We start from the raw sequence: 14,918 nt of genomic DNA, 5'->3' as shown, positions 1-14,918 counted from the left end.
CTTCTTTAGATGGGGAGCAGCTTGTAATTATAACCATGTAGGAATACAATTTATGTTTTATCTGAAGCATATCCCTATGTAATTCACATGGTTTCTCTTTATGCAATTGTGTCTTAGGAAATCTGCATTTGACCAGGCAGTAAATTGTTCAAAATATCCTGCTTCCCCATTTAATGTAGTTTAATCTGTGCTTTTTGTGTGTGTGTGAAGGAAACTTGAATTATATTATTATAGACTAAATGTTTAAGTTTGGGGGTTTGCTTGATTTTTGCCTTTTTAAGTTCTGCATAATCTTTTTATATTTAAAATTTGTTATTTCTGATGCTAAGATTGAAGCAGCCTTTGACTGTTAGTGATAAATAAACCCAAATGATGATATGAAGTAATATTATTTCATTTCTTTTCATTCCATAGTTGCACCAGCAATTGAATTTGGTGCTGAGCATTTTGAAGGCCTTACTGTGAAAGCTGGAGAAAGCATCAGACTTAAAGTACTCATCACAGGCCGTCCAGTTCCTCAGGTGACCTGGCTGAAAGATGGAAAAGAAATCGACAAGAGGTTGAATATGGAAATAACCAGTGCCATTGGCTATAGCACTGTCTTTGTGAGAGATGCTTCTCGGGACCACCGTGGAGTATATAAGGTAGAAGCCAAGAATTCATCAGGCGTCAAACATGCAGAGATAACTGTAAGAGTTCAAGGTAACTTGGCATCATTTCCTCAAGATTTTCTTGCATTATCCCAAGTATCTTACATTTAGTATTACATTCTTGTTGAAATTAGCACTGTTAAAATAACTGGTCATTTATTTATTTATTTGATTTGATCCGATTTATATCCTGCCCTCCCCATTTAATGTTACAGACACTCCAGGAAAAGTTGGCGGGCCAATCAGATTCACCAATATAACCGAAGAGAAGGCAACATTATGGTGGGAGCCTCCAGCTAATGATGGCTGTGCAGCCATTACTCATTATGTGATTGAAAAACGTGAAACCAGCAGGGTATCCTGGGCGCTGATTGAAGATCACTGTGAAGCGTGCAGTTATGCCGCAGTTAAATTAATAAAAGGCAACGAATACCAGTTCCGTGTCTCTGCAGTCAACAAATTTGGTGTCGGAAGGCCACTGGAATCTGACCCATTCGTAGCACAAGCACAATACAGTATGTTTACTTTAATTTACATCATAATTGAACTCTTGCCAATCTTATCCAGAATGTTCTCTAACCTTTTTTTATTTTAATTCTACAGCTGTTCCTGACGCACCTGGCACTCCAGAACCCAGCAATGTAACAGGAAACAGCATCACACTGACATGGGCAAGGCCTAAGTCAGATGGTGGAAGTGACATTAACCAGTATATTTTGGAGAGAAGAGAAAAGAAGAGCATTCGCTGGGTTAAGGTGATCAGCAAGAGGCCCATTGCTGAGACAAGGTTCAGAGTCACTGGCTTAACAGAAGGCAATGAATATGAGTTCCACGTTATAGCAGAAAACAATGCTGGAGTGGGGCCTCCAAGTGATGTCTCTAGGCTGATAAAATGCAGAGAACCAGTCAATCCTCCAAGTGCTCCTACCGTTGTCAAAGTGACAGACACATCCAAATCAAGCATCAGCTTAGAATGGACCAAGCCAGTTTTTGATGGAGGCATGGAAATCATTGGCTACATCATTGAAATGTGCAAGGCTGATTTGGGAGAGTGGCATAAAGTCAATGCGGAAGCTTGCATTGCTACCAAGTATACTGTGACTGAACTGGAAGCTGGCGAGCATTACAAATTCCGAGTCTGTGCTGTAAATGGTGCAGGCAAAGGAGAAAGCTGTGAAGTTCCAGCCTCCATACAGGCAGTTGACAGGCTCTGTTCACCAGAGCTTGATATTGATGCTTCCTTCAAGCAGACTCACATTATCAGGGCAGGTGCAACCATCCGTCTGTTCATTGCCTTCAAGGGCAGGCCAGTTCCGACAGCCATATGGACCAAAGCAGATTCTGATCTTAGTCTGCGTGCAGACATTCATACTACAGACTCTTTCAGTACATTAACTGTAGAGGACTGCAACAGAGCTGATGCTGGCAAGTATGTGTTTACAGTCCAAAACAACAGTGGTAGCAAATCTATCACTTTCACTGTCAAGGTGCTAGACACTCCTGGGCCACCAGGTCCTATTACGTTTAAAGATGTTACCAGAGGCTCTATCACTTTAATGTGGGATGCTCCTGTTCTGGATGGAGGCGCACGTATCCATCACTATGTTGTGGAGAAGCGAGAAGCAAGCCGCCGTAGCTGGCAGGTTGTGAGTGAAAAATGTACCCGTCAAATCTACAGGGTCACTGGTCTTGCAGAAGGTGTGCCCTATTATTACCGTGTTTCAGCAGAAAATGAATACGGAGTGGGTGAACCATGTGAACTAGCAGAGCCAGTTGTAGCAACTGAAGAACCTGCTCCACCCAAGAGATTAGATATTGTTGATACTAGCAGGTCATCTGTAGATCTAGCTTGGCTTAAACCTGATCATGATGGTGGCAGTCGTATCACTGGATACCTCATAGAGATGAGACAAAAGGGATCTGACTTTTGGGTTGAAGCTGGTCAGACAAAGCAGCTTACTTTCACTGTTGAAGGTCTCATAGAGAACAATGAATATGAGTTCCGGGTCAAAGCAAAGAACGATGCTGGCTACAGCCAACCAAGAGATGCGTTTTCTTCTGTCATTGTTAAAGAGCCACAGATTGAGCCGACTGCAGATCTCAGTGGAATTACCAGGCAACTTATAACCTGCAAAACGGGAAGTACCTTTACTATTGATATACCAATTAGTGGACGTCCTGCTCCAAAAGTCACATGGAAGCTGGAAGAAATGAGACTTAAGGAAACAGATAGAGTAACTATCAAGACGACAAAAGATAGAACCACACTGATTGTCAAGGAAAGCATGAGAGGTGACTCTGGTAAATACTATTTGACTTTGGAGAACACAGCTGGAGTGAAAACATTCACTGTCACTGTAGTTGTTATTGGAAGACCAGGTCCAGTTACACGACCCATCGAAATATCATCTGTGACTGCGGAATCTTGTATTCTGTCCTGGAAGGAGCCTGAAGATGATGGCGGCTCTGACATTACCAACTACATTGTTGAAAAACGTGAATCTGGTTCAACGGCATGGCAGCTGGTAAATTCAAGTGTCAAACGTACACAAATCAAAGTAACTCATCTCACTAAATACATGGAATACAGTTTCCGTGTCAGCTCTGAAAACAGATTTGGTGTCAGCAAGCCAGTAGAATCTGTACCAGTGGTGGCTGAGCATCCGTTTGGTAAGGGCTACTTTATAAAAGAGATATGCATAAATTTCCTCTGACCTTGCTTTAAAAACCTCCCACAAGCACAGTACGATCTAATCTTTCTCTCTTTTTTTTTAATTAGTACCCCCAAGTGCACCCACTAGGCCTGAGGTATATTATGTTTCTGCCAATGCCATGAGCATTCGTTGGGAAGAACCTTATCATGATGGTGGCAGCAAAGTTGTTGGATACTGGATTGAAAAGAAAGAACGCAACACAATCCTTTGGGTGAAGGAAAACAAAATTCCTTGTTTTGAATGTGACTACAAAGTTACAGGGCTCGTGGAAGGCCTTGAGTATCAGTTCAGAGTATATGCACTGAATGCTGCTGGGCTGAGCAAAGCGAGTGAGGCTTCCAGGCCAGTCATGGCTCAAAACCCAGTTGGTAAGTGAAATTGGCAGAGAAGGTATGCTCCCTTATACTGTTCTAAGAGACAACAGAACTATATTCTTCACACTGTGTTCTCTTCCAGATCCACCAGGCAGACCAGAAGTAACAGACGTCACAAGGTCTTCAGTGTCATTAAGTTGGACACCTCCACTTTACGATGGTGGAAGCAAAGTTGTTGGCTACATTGTAGAACGCAAGCCATATAATGAAGCTGGAGACGGACGCTGGCTGAAATGCAACTACACTATCGTCTCTGAAACCTTCTTTACTGTGACAGCGCTCAGTGAAGGAGAGGAATATGAATTCCGTGTTTTGGCAAAGAACGCTGCTGGCGTGATTAGCAAAGGCTCTGAATCTACTGGCCCTGTTGCCTGTAAAGATGAATATTGTAAGAGACATTAATATGACTTTAAAATTATGTAAAGCACACAGGCCTTGTCAGTGTCCAAGTGTGAATCTATTTCTCTTCCTTCTTTTCACAGCACCACCTAAAGCTGAGCTGGGTGCCAAATTGCAGGTAGATCTCGTAACGATTAGGGCTGGATCTGATCTTGTTCTCGAGGCATCCATTGGTGGAAAACCAGAACCAAAAGTCTTTTGGTCTAAAGGCGACAAAGAACTGGACCCCAGTGAAAAGGTCTCTTTACAATACACGAGCAAGCATGCTGTTGCAGTCATCAAGTTCTGTGATAGAGGTGACACTGGAAAATACACTTTGACTGTTAAAAATGCCAGTGGAACGAAACAAGTTGCTGTCCTTGTCAAAGTGCTTGGTAAATATTTCATGCTTTTGTTTCCCTAAGGGACTTAATTGTCCATCAAAGTCATTTTTTAAGGTAAGTCTTTCCTAGGGATAATTAAGTATTTTACTCCTTATCTGCAGATTCACCTGGCTCATGTGCTGGCAAGCTCATGATTAGCAGAGTGACAGAAGAGAAGTGTACCCTGGCTTGGAATATGCCTCAAGAAGATGGAGGAGCAGAAATCACCCACTACATTGTAGAGAGACGTGAGACCAGCAGGCTGAACTGGGTGATCGTTGAAGCTGAGTGTCAGACAATGTCATGCGTGGTAACCAGGCTTATTAAAAATAATGAGTACATATTCCGTGTAAGAGCTGTCAACAAGTATGGACCAGGCCTTTCACTTGAATCAGAGCCCATTATTGCAAGAAATACATTCAGTAAGTACATTTCTAGTCACAGTATGCACATGTTTGTGGGGGGGCGTGTCTCCATCACACAAAATAGCTGATTTTCCCCCCTTTTCCTTTCAAAAATATTTACAGCTATTCCATCAGCACCTGGTGTTCCTGAAGCAGTCGGTGTCGGCAAAGAACATATCATCATTCAGTGGCTGAAACCAGAGTCAGATGGGGGTAATGAAATTAGCACCTATCTTGTAGACAAGCGTGAAAAGAGAAGTTTACGCTGGACGCGGGTCAACAAAAACTACGTTATTTATGATACAAGACTGAAAGTTACAGGCCTAATGGAAGGCAGTGAATACCAGTTCCGAGTCACTGCTGTCAATGCTGCTGGTAACAGTGAACCTAGTGATGCTTCCGCAAATATTTTGTGCAAAGAACCATCATGTAAGTTGCCAACATTGAAATAGAGGTTAATTGGGGGTCATGTGAGTCTTGAAACTAGAGAAGTCTAGTAGGATAGTTTGGGACACTTACTATGCCCACAGATGGTTGTGGATCAGTTCCATGCTGAACAGCTGCCTCCACTGTTGTATAAATGGGTACCTAATCATCCTGGGAATTTCAGAAGTAATTTTGATGTGGTGCTTAATCACATAAACAGGTGCATTTATAAACTGGGTGCTTGTATATATTGCTACTTCAGTCATGATATACTGAGTTAGAAAGCAAGTTTTTCTTTACCTAAGACCTTAGCAAATAGTGTCCCCCCCCCCCCACTTTGGGTTGTCACAGACCATGGCAAGGGATATGGTGCTGGTGAGGATGGACTTGAACTTCAGTAAGATTTTCTGCTTGGAGAAAGAGGAATCAATAAATTTCTTTTGCTTCGTACTCAGGGTTCACTAATCACCTTGTCCAGCAGTAAGAAAGGTTTTTCCCCACAAAGCAAATAAACACTAATGACTCTAGATATTTGTTTTTTCGAGTGGTTTTGTCTTCAGCTATAGCATGTGGTCAACATGTGGCACCATTTGACAGTTCTGATCCTTGTCAACCCTATTGTTCTATTTTATTACTTTCTTGAAAGCCAGAAGCCAAAGACTTTTCTGTGCCCTTGTTTCATGTATCCCCAGTAGAGCAGAATCTCTTGAGGGAACCAACTGTCAGCTAAAATAACATTCCAATTCAAGATAGTTTCAGAGGGTAGCTGTGTTGGTCTGCACTAGACCCACTAGTTTTGAATCCAGTAGCAACTTAGAGAACAACAAGATTTTTGGGGTATGAGCTTTCAAGAGTTAACGCTTCCTTTTCAGATACTTTCATCAGGTATTTGTCCAAGGGACCTTTGACTTCCAAAAACCCATATCCCAAAAATCGTATTGACCTCTAAGGTGCAACCAGACTTAAAATTACCTATTCCAATTCAAGTATGATTGCAGAAATCTTAACATGATTATTTCTTTGGGAGTTAAAAGTGCAACCTATTCTCTGTAATAACACGAGGCATGTATTATTCTTTTCCAAAGACACTCCAGCAGCACCTTCGGCTCCCAGAGTTGTGGACACTACAAAGACCAGCATAAGCTTGGCTTGGACGAAGCCCACGTACGATGGTGGTGTTGACATATTAGGCTATATCCTTGAAATGAAAGAAGAAAGTACCGAACAATGGTACAGGGCACATACTCAGGCTACCATAAGGAATTCTGAATACACTGTGACTGGTCTTAAAACAAGCCAGAAATACCGCTTTAGAGTGGCTGCTACCAACGTAAATGGTTTGAGTGAATACAGCGAGTCTTCTGCTGAAATAGAGCCTGTGGAAAGGATAGGTAATGTCAAGATCCAGGTTTTTTTAAAAAATGGGAATTTATACATTTGTTTTGAAATAGTCAAGAAAATCAATATCTTATTTTTACTTCTATATGTGCAGAAAAACCAGATCTTGAACTTGCTGAGGATCTAAAGAAGACTGTGATCGTCAGGGCAGGGGGCTCTTTACGTTTAATGGTGTCAGTGACTGGCAGACCACCCCCCATAATCACATGGAGTAAGCAGGGTGTTGACCTGGCAAGTCGTGGCATTATTGATACCACAGACGCCTACACACTGTTAGTTGTGGATAAAGTTAACCGGTATGATGCTGGGAAATACATCATTGAGGCCGAAAATCAATCAGGAAAGAAATCTGCAACAGTTCTCGTCAAAGTGTATGGTAGGTACAAACACAGTAATTTATCATTACTTATTACAGCACAGCTATGCCTATTTAATTGCATTTAAAACATGAATAGATATGGCAATGATTAAGTAATGGAAGAACCTGGCAAAAGTGAAAAATAGAGCACACCAATGAAAAGTAAGTTTGTAGAATGGCAGTGGTCTGTAAGTTTGACTTTAATAATACAGAAATGCAAGGATGAAAAGGGGGAAAGGACAGTGTGGAAAATGTTTGTTTTGTTTTTTCTTCCCCCAGATACTCCTGGCCCATCAGGAGCAGTGAGAGTCAAAGAGGTTTCCAAAGATTCTGCTACCATTACTTGGGAAATCCCTACCATTGATGGTGGTGCACCTGTCTCCAACTACATAATTGAGAAGCGTGAGGCTGCTATGAGAGCATACAAGACAGTAACTACTAAATGCAGCAAAACCTTTTACAGAATTTCTGGACTCATCGAAGGAGCTCTTTACTATTTCAGAGTGCTGCCAGAAAACATCTATGGTATTGGTGAACCCTGTGAGACCTTGGACGCTGTTCTCGTGTCAGAGGTTCCAGGTGTGCCTCAGAAACTGGAAGTAGTCGATATTACTAAATCTACCGTATCGCTTGCATGGGAAAAACCACTGCACGATGGTGGCAGCAGATTAAATGGCTACGTCATTGAGGCCTGCAAAGCTGGAACAGAAAGATGGATGAAGGTCGTAACGCTGAAGCCTAATGTTTTGGAGCACACTATAATTTCATTAAACGAAGGTGAACAGTACCTGTTTAGAGTCAGAGCACAGAATCCAAAGGGTGTATCTGAACCAAGAGAGATAGTCACAGCAGTGACAGTACAAGAACTAAAAGGTAAATGACATAATTATAAAGAAATAGTATTCAAAATGTTAGTACATATTTTCCTGGATTAATCATACTGGGTTCTTATCTCTTTTCAGTTCTCCCTGCAATTGATCTTGCTGGAATACCTCAAAAGACCATTCATGTACCAGCAGGCAGACCTATCGAGTTAGCAATTCCAATTTCTGGGCGACCACCTCCAGCTGTTTCTTGGTTCTTTGCCGGTTCAAAACTAAGAGAATCAGACCGTGTCAAAGTTGAAACAGTGGCTAAAGTAGCTAAATTAACAATACGTGAAACTACAATACATGATACAGGAGACTATACACTGGAACTGAAGAACACAACTGGAACAGCACTTGAGAAAATAAAAGTCATTATTCTTGGTAAGAATTCGTTACGAAAATATAATTATCCATTATTTTCCTTACATAATTGTTTTTGCTAAAGTATTCTATGTATTTTCATATTTGACAATTCCTTTGTTTATGCCCCATTTTTTTCCATAGACAAACCTGGACCACCAACTGGACCGATTAAAATTGAAGATATTGATTCAACTTTCGTAACCATCTCCTGGGAACCACCAGAAATGGATGGTGGTGCAGTATTAAGTGGATATGTGGTAGAGCAACGTGATGCTCACCGTCCAGGATGGCTGCCAGTTTCTGAATCTGTAACTCGGACAACATTTAAATTCACTAAACTTACTGAGGGTACTGAATATGTGTTCCGTGTGGCTGCCACAAACCGGTTTGGAATTGGATCATACTTACAGTCTGAAATTATAGAATGCAAGAGCAGAATCAGTAAGTAAATATTTCTCCCGCATTAAAAATATTAGAACAAATTAAATGTAGAGAAATACATCAGGATTTGACTCTGACTTTTCTTTGCCTAATTTAGAAGTTACATTGTAGTGGGTTGGATACTGTCATACAAATCCATGCATGCAAGGGAGGCAATTTTGGCCCATTCTACTCCTCTTGTGGCAGCTCTCCAACTTCTCAGTTATGCTATCCCGGGGGGCCTTGTACCCCAGGATCAGCATTTGGGAGGCATTTTGGGCTACAGCAGGAGGGGCCAGAAGCTTTTAATCTGTGGGCAGAAATCTTACTGGCAATGGTAAATTTCAAGAGGATCCAACCCAATTTATTTGTGAAACAAAATGCAGTACCATGTGACTACTTATTAGGGGGGGGGGGGGAAGGATTATAAATAAAATTGCATTCTCAATTTTTTCTTTTTATTACTACAGGTATTCCTGGACCACCTGGTACCCCAGAAATGTTTGATATTTCCCGTGATGGAATGACACTTACTTGGTATCCACCAGAAGAAGATGGTGGTTCACAAATCACTGGCTACATTGTGGAACGTAAAGAAGTTAGAGCAGACAGATGGATCCGCGTAAATAAAGTTCCAGTGACTATGGCACGCTATCGTTCTACTGGATTGGTTGAAGGGCTGGAATACGAACACCGTGTCACAGCAATCAATGCCAGGGGTACTGGCAAACCAAGCCGACCTTCTAAGCCTGCAGTTGCTATGGATCCAATTGGTAAATAATTTCCAATATTCATAAGGCACAGTATGATCAAACTTTATTAGGGATTATACGGTGTTCTGTTTAAGAAATCATTGTTTTAATTGGTTTCATTTCAGTCAAAACATTTTTTGGCTAATGAAAGTGGTCTTATTTTGGGTATGTCTGTTTAAACATGTTAGCTGCAAAATATTTGGGCGTTCACAGGTGCTGATTTTGTAAAATTTGTCTTTAAAACAACAGTACTAAATGTGCAAATAGTTTTAACATGTCTAACATTGCTCTGACCGTATATTCCAGCTCCTCCAGGCAAACCTCAGAATCCAAGAGTTACAGACACCACAAGAACATCTATTTCACTAGCTTGGAGTCCACCAGAAGATGAAGGTGGATCTAAAGTCACTGGCTATTTGATTGAAATGCAAAAGGTTGATCAGTTTGAATGGACCAAATGCAATACCACTCCTACTAAAATCCGTGAATACACTCTAACACATCTTCCACAAGGTGCAGAATATAGATTCCGTGTATTAGCCTGTAATGCTGGAGGCCCTGGTGAACCAGCTGAGGTGCCAGGAACAGCCAAAGTTACTGAAATGCTCGGTAAGCTATTTTAACTCTTACTTCTTAGTGAAATTAATTTTAATACTAGCTTTTTATTAGCAATATTTATGGATAATAATAATAACAACAGTAATAACATATTATATGAATAAAGCAGTTAATTAACTATGAAGGAACACATATAATAACAATAACCAATAGTGTTCCAAAATGGGCATATTTAGATAAGTGAGCATTTCTGCTACCACATCATATAGAACAGGGGTGTCAAACCGGAGGGCTTCTATCAGGCCCTCAAGCAACCGGCTGTCATCTGCTTCCTTCTCCCTCTCTCATGCTTACTTCTCTGTAACAGCTTGTTTTGCAAGACTTGCTCAATCGCCCAGAGCAAATAGAGCAAAACCTCTATTTTCTCCATTGGTTGAGGCTCCTCACTTGGGGAGGAAGGAAGGGGAAGAGCTTGCTTTACCAGGCTATCACAATTGCACAGCATAGTTACTGAGCCAAGCCTCTCTTCCTTCTAATGGCTGAGGCTCCTCCCCCTCCTGGTCCCCTGGGGAAGGCAGGAAAGAGCCAGAGCTTCCTTTGCCCAGTTCCCTTGATTCCATGGGAGAAATACAAAGAAAGCACCTTTAAGACCATTGAGTGCTAATGTTTTAAGCATGTTTTAAGTTTTTTAAAAAAAATCTTTGTGTTTGTCTTGTCCTTTATAAAGTTTATATCTCTGCAATCTAATCTTAAATAGGCACACATATGGCCTGGCCCAGAATGGTCCAGCCCTACGAGGTGTCATTTATGTCAGATCTGGCCCTCATAAAAAAATGAGTTTGACACCCCGATATAGAATTTAGGTGGTCAGTGGAATAATTAAAATACTCTAGTTCTGACTACTTAATAAATCAGGATGAAGCTATACTTCGAAGGCCTTTTGTAGATTTGCTGCTTTGGTTTCCAATGAATTTTATAAAGATAGCAATCTATTTGTAAAATTAGCTGCATAATATGGATTTCACAACATAAAATTTTCCCCATTCTCAGAATATCCTGATTATGAACTTGATGAAAAATACCTGGAAGGTGTATTTGTAAGACAAGGTGGAGTAATTAAGCTGACCGTGCCAATTAAAGGTAAACCCATTCCAATATGTAAGTGGACTAAAGAAGGACATGATGTCACCAAGAGGGCCATGATTGCCACTTCTGAAGCAGACACTGAACTTGTGATTAAAGATGCTGAAAGAGAAGACTCTGGTACCTATGATCTGACACTCGAAAACAAATGTGGCAAGAAGGCGGTCTACATCAAAGTCAGGGTAATTGGCATTCCAAACCCACCAGAAGGGCCGCTTGAGTATGATGACATACAAGCCCGTTCTGTTAGAGTCAGCTGGAAATCACCAACAGACGATGGTGGTGCAGATATACTAGGGTATATTGTTGAAAGGCGAGAAGTACCTAAGACTGCCTGGTACACTGTTGATTCCAGAGTAAGAGGTACATCATTAGTAGTCAAAGGACTCAAAGAAAATGTGGAATATCACTTCCGTGTTTCTGCTGAAAACCAGTTTGGAATAAGCAAATCCTTGAAATCTGAAGAGCCAGTTGTGCCAAAGACACCTTTGAGTAAGTGCACGTTTTAATGTTGATTTTGGGGGGATATTTTTGCAGTTTGGGTGTCTGTGTGTCTCTGCCTAGAAGTCATGGTGACCCCTGGTGACTCTTACTGGGGTATTGAGGATGTTAGAAGAAGTGTATTGATATCCTTCCACTGCCTCCCAATCCTGGTATTCTCTGGAGGTCTCCCATTCAAATACTTGCCAGGGTCGGCTCTGCTTAGCTTCCAAGATCTGATGAGATTAGGCTTGCCTGGGCTATCCAGGTCAGGGCTTAATGTTGATTATTTTGTTCAACAAAAAAAGCCCACAGCTGTTAGTTCCAGAGTGTATTTATCAAAATAATACATAAAAGATTGTAAAAATATGTGTGTGTTTTTTCCCTCCAGATCCTCCAGAGCCATCAAGTTACCCACCAGAAATAATTGATGTCACAAAGAGTTCTGTTAGCATAAGTTGGTCCAGACCTAGAGATGATGGTGGCTCTCGTGTTACTGGCTACTACATTGAACGCAGAGAAACATCTACTGAGAAATGGGTCAGGCATAACAAGACTCACATCACAACTACAATGTATACACTCACAGGGCTTGTTCCAGATGCTGAATATCAGTTCCGGGTAATAGCCCAAAACGACATTGGTGAAAGCGAACCAGGTCCTGCTTCTGAGCCCGTTGTATGCAAGGATCCATTTGGTAAATACCTCTCCATTCACTTCCAGGTTATATGGCAACAGGAATGAAGTCTTGGCAGTAGGCAGGTTTTAATTTCTTACAATCTTTTTTAAATTTCACAGACAAACCAAGTCAGCCTGGAGAAATTGAGATCACATCTGTATCTAAGGACAGCATTACTCTAGAATGGGAACGTCCAGAATGCGATGGTGGTAAAGAGATCATTGGATACTGGGTTGAATATCGCCAGACTGGAGAAAGCATGTGGAAGAAGTGCAATAAAGAACGTATCAAAGATAGGCAATTTACAATGGGTGGCTTGCTGGAGTCTACAGAATATGAATTCAGAGTTTTTGCAGAAAATCAGACTGGAATCAGCAGACCTCGTAGAACAGCTATGGCAGTAAAGACTAAATTAACATGTAAGTTGAAATGTTCAGTCATATTTACTATGCTTTATGTTGTGCTGTGCTTGATAGTACAGTATCACAATAAAGAATTATATGGTGTAGATACCTAATCTAATCTAACCTAAACTGTGGCTTTACCATTTTGGTGGTTTCAAGATGTAATTCAAGCACTTTTAATTGCATGTATCTACTAATCTGAATTGATCAAAATGACAGAAACAAGCTCTTTCATCCTCTGATGCTAATGAAACGGAAAGTGGCATTATTTAAATGGACAGAATTAAAATTATATGTCAGGGCACAGTATAGTAGCTTGAAGAGCACTATGAATTTTCAGGATTACTGTTCTCTCCTTTTATAAATGCAGCTGGAGAAGCCCCAGGAATAAGACAGGAAATGAAAGATGTCACTACCCATCTGGGCGAACCAGGTCAGCTGTCATGCCAGATTGTTGGGAGACCTCTTCCTGATATTAAATGGTATCGCTTTGGCAAAGAACTGGTACAAAGCCGGAAGTACAAGACGTCGTCCGATGGACGCACCCATACATTGACAGTCCTCACAGAAGAGCAGGAAGATGAAGGGCTTTATACTTGCAAGGCCATCAATGAAGTTGGAGAGATTGAAACGAGTGGCAAGCTCCTCTTGCAAGCTCCTCCCCAGTTCCATCCTGGCTTCCCATTAAAAGAGAAATACTATGCAGGTGTGGGTTCATCTCTTCGTCTCCATGTTGTCTACATTGGTCGCCCAGTGCCTGCTATCACCTGGTTCCATGGCAAGAAACTTTTGAAGAGTGGAGAGGATATTACTATTGAGAACACAGAGCATTACACCCATCTGGTCATTAGAAACGTACAGCATAAAACCCACGCAGGAAAGTATAAAGTGCAACTCAGTAACATATATGGAACAGTTGACACTGTACTCAATGTGGAAATACAAGGTAAATCATTGGCTTCCAGTTGTTTTTAGATCATCTGTTATGTATCCTGCAGTATAAAGGTAAAATACCATGTGTGTTTGCTTTTTTGTTTCTGTAGACAAGCCAGATAGTCCAACAGGGCCAATTGTTGTGGAAGCTTTGCTGAAGAACTCTGCGGTAATCAGTTGGAAGCCGCCAGAAGATGATGGAGGTGCCTTTATAACAAATTATATTGTGGAGAAACGTGAGGCAAAGGAAGGCACAGAGTGGCAGCTGGTATCTTCAAGCATTTCTGGCACAACCTGCAGAATTGTTAACCTGACTGAAAATGCTGGTTATTATTTCCGTGTCTTTGCTCAGAATACATATGGCATTAGTGAACCACTGGAGGTTCCTTCTGTAGTTGTTATCAAGACGCCTTTTGGTAAGTGTGGACCATACCCCTTCTGTCTATTGATTTGCAATTTAAATAATTTTTGGTTCTAACTTCTTCTTTAAGGTGATAGCTGTTAAGAGCAGTACTAGATGGACAGATAGATCTGCAATTCAAAGAAGCAAACTGATTTCATGTTCTGAATTTTTTTTCTTCATTACAGAAAAACCAGGCCAACCAAGTCAACCAATAGTATCTGCTGTGACAAAGGATTCCTGTGTTGTATCTTGGAAGCCACCTGCTAGCGATGGAGGATCCAAGATCAGAAATTACTACCTAGAGAAGCGTGAAAAGAAGCAAAACAAATGGATTGCTGTAACAACAGATGAAATCCGTGAAACCGTATATTCAGTAACAGGTCTTATTGAAGACCTTGAATACGAGTTCCGTGTTAAATGCGAAAATCTGGGTGGTGAGAGTGAATGGAGTGAAGTTTCACAACCAATCATTCCAAAATCTGATGTACCAATTCAGGCACCACACTTCAAGGAAGAAATAAGGAACCTGAATGTGAAATTTAGAGGCCATGCTACATTTGTCTGCAAAATCACTGGTCATCCTAAGCCTATCGTGAAATGGTTCAGGCAGGGGAAAGAGATTTTGCCCGATGGTGAGAAGGTCAAGATACAAGAGTTCAAGGGTGGATATCACCAGCTGGTCATTTCAAATGTAACTGATGATGATGCCACTGTGTACCAAGTGAGAGCAACCAATCAGGGAGGCTCCGTCTCTGGAACTGCCTCATTGGATGTTGAAGGTAAAGAATATGCTTTGCTACTTATAATTACTTTCATTTTTCATAGCTCA

General features: G+C 41.2%; 1 protein-coding gene across 1 annotated transcript in view; it reads left to right on the top strand.

Moving 5' to 3' along the window:
- TTN (titin) overlaps positions 1 to 14,918 on the top strand; it is a 356,828-nt gene that overhangs the window by 329,741 nt on the left and 12,169 nt on the right. Inside the window, exons 248-268 of the mRNA XM_060257371.1 lie at positions 415 to 702; positions 866 to 1,165; positions 1,254 to 3,320; positions 3,430 to 3,732; positions 3,821 to 4,126; positions 4,221 to 4,511; positions 4,622 to 4,921; positions 5,027 to 5,332; positions 6,415 to 6,720; positions 6,822 to 7,103; positions 7,365 to 7,958; positions 8,048 to 8,335; positions 8,459 to 8,758; positions 9,208 to 9,510; positions 9,796 to 10,098; positions 11,098 to 11,682; positions 12,062 to 12,367; positions 12,469 to 12,768; positions 13,124 to 13,699; positions 13,797 to 14,102; positions 14,275 to 14,868. Coding sequence (XP_060113354.1) covers positions 415 to 702; positions 866 to 1,165; positions 1,254 to 3,320; positions 3,430 to 3,732; positions 3,821 to 4,126; positions 4,221 to 4,511; positions 4,622 to 4,921; positions 5,027 to 5,332; positions 6,415 to 6,720; positions 6,822 to 7,103; positions 7,365 to 7,958; positions 8,048 to 8,335; positions 8,459 to 8,758; positions 9,208 to 9,510; positions 9,796 to 10,098; positions 11,098 to 11,682; positions 12,062 to 12,367; positions 12,469 to 12,768; positions 13,124 to 13,699; positions 13,797 to 14,102; positions 14,275 to 14,868 — 9,204 coding nt within the window. The remainder of the gene's footprint in view (positions 1 to 414; positions 703 to 865; positions 1,166 to 1,253; positions 3,321 to 3,429; positions 3,733 to 3,820; positions 4,127 to 4,220; positions 4,512 to 4,621; positions 4,922 to 5,026; positions 5,333 to 6,414; positions 6,721 to 6,821; positions 7,104 to 7,364; positions 7,959 to 8,047; positions 8,336 to 8,458; positions 8,759 to 9,207; positions 9,511 to 9,795; positions 10,099 to 11,097; positions 11,683 to 12,061; positions 12,368 to 12,468; positions 12,769 to 13,123; positions 13,700 to 13,796; positions 14,103 to 14,274; positions 14,869 to 14,918) is intronic.

Source organism: Heteronotia binoei, chromosome 16, assembly GCF_032191835.1.
Source record: "Heteronotia binoei isolate CCM8104 ecotype False Entrance Well chromosome 16, APGP_CSIRO_Hbin_v1, whole genome shotgun sequence".
Classification (NCBI taxonomy): domain Eukaryota; kingdom Metazoa; phylum Chordata; class Lepidosauria; order Squamata; family Gekkonidae; genus Heteronotia; species Heteronotia binoei.
Note: the sequence above shows the minus strand (reverse complement) of the source record. Positions and strands in the feature narration are given on the sequence as shown.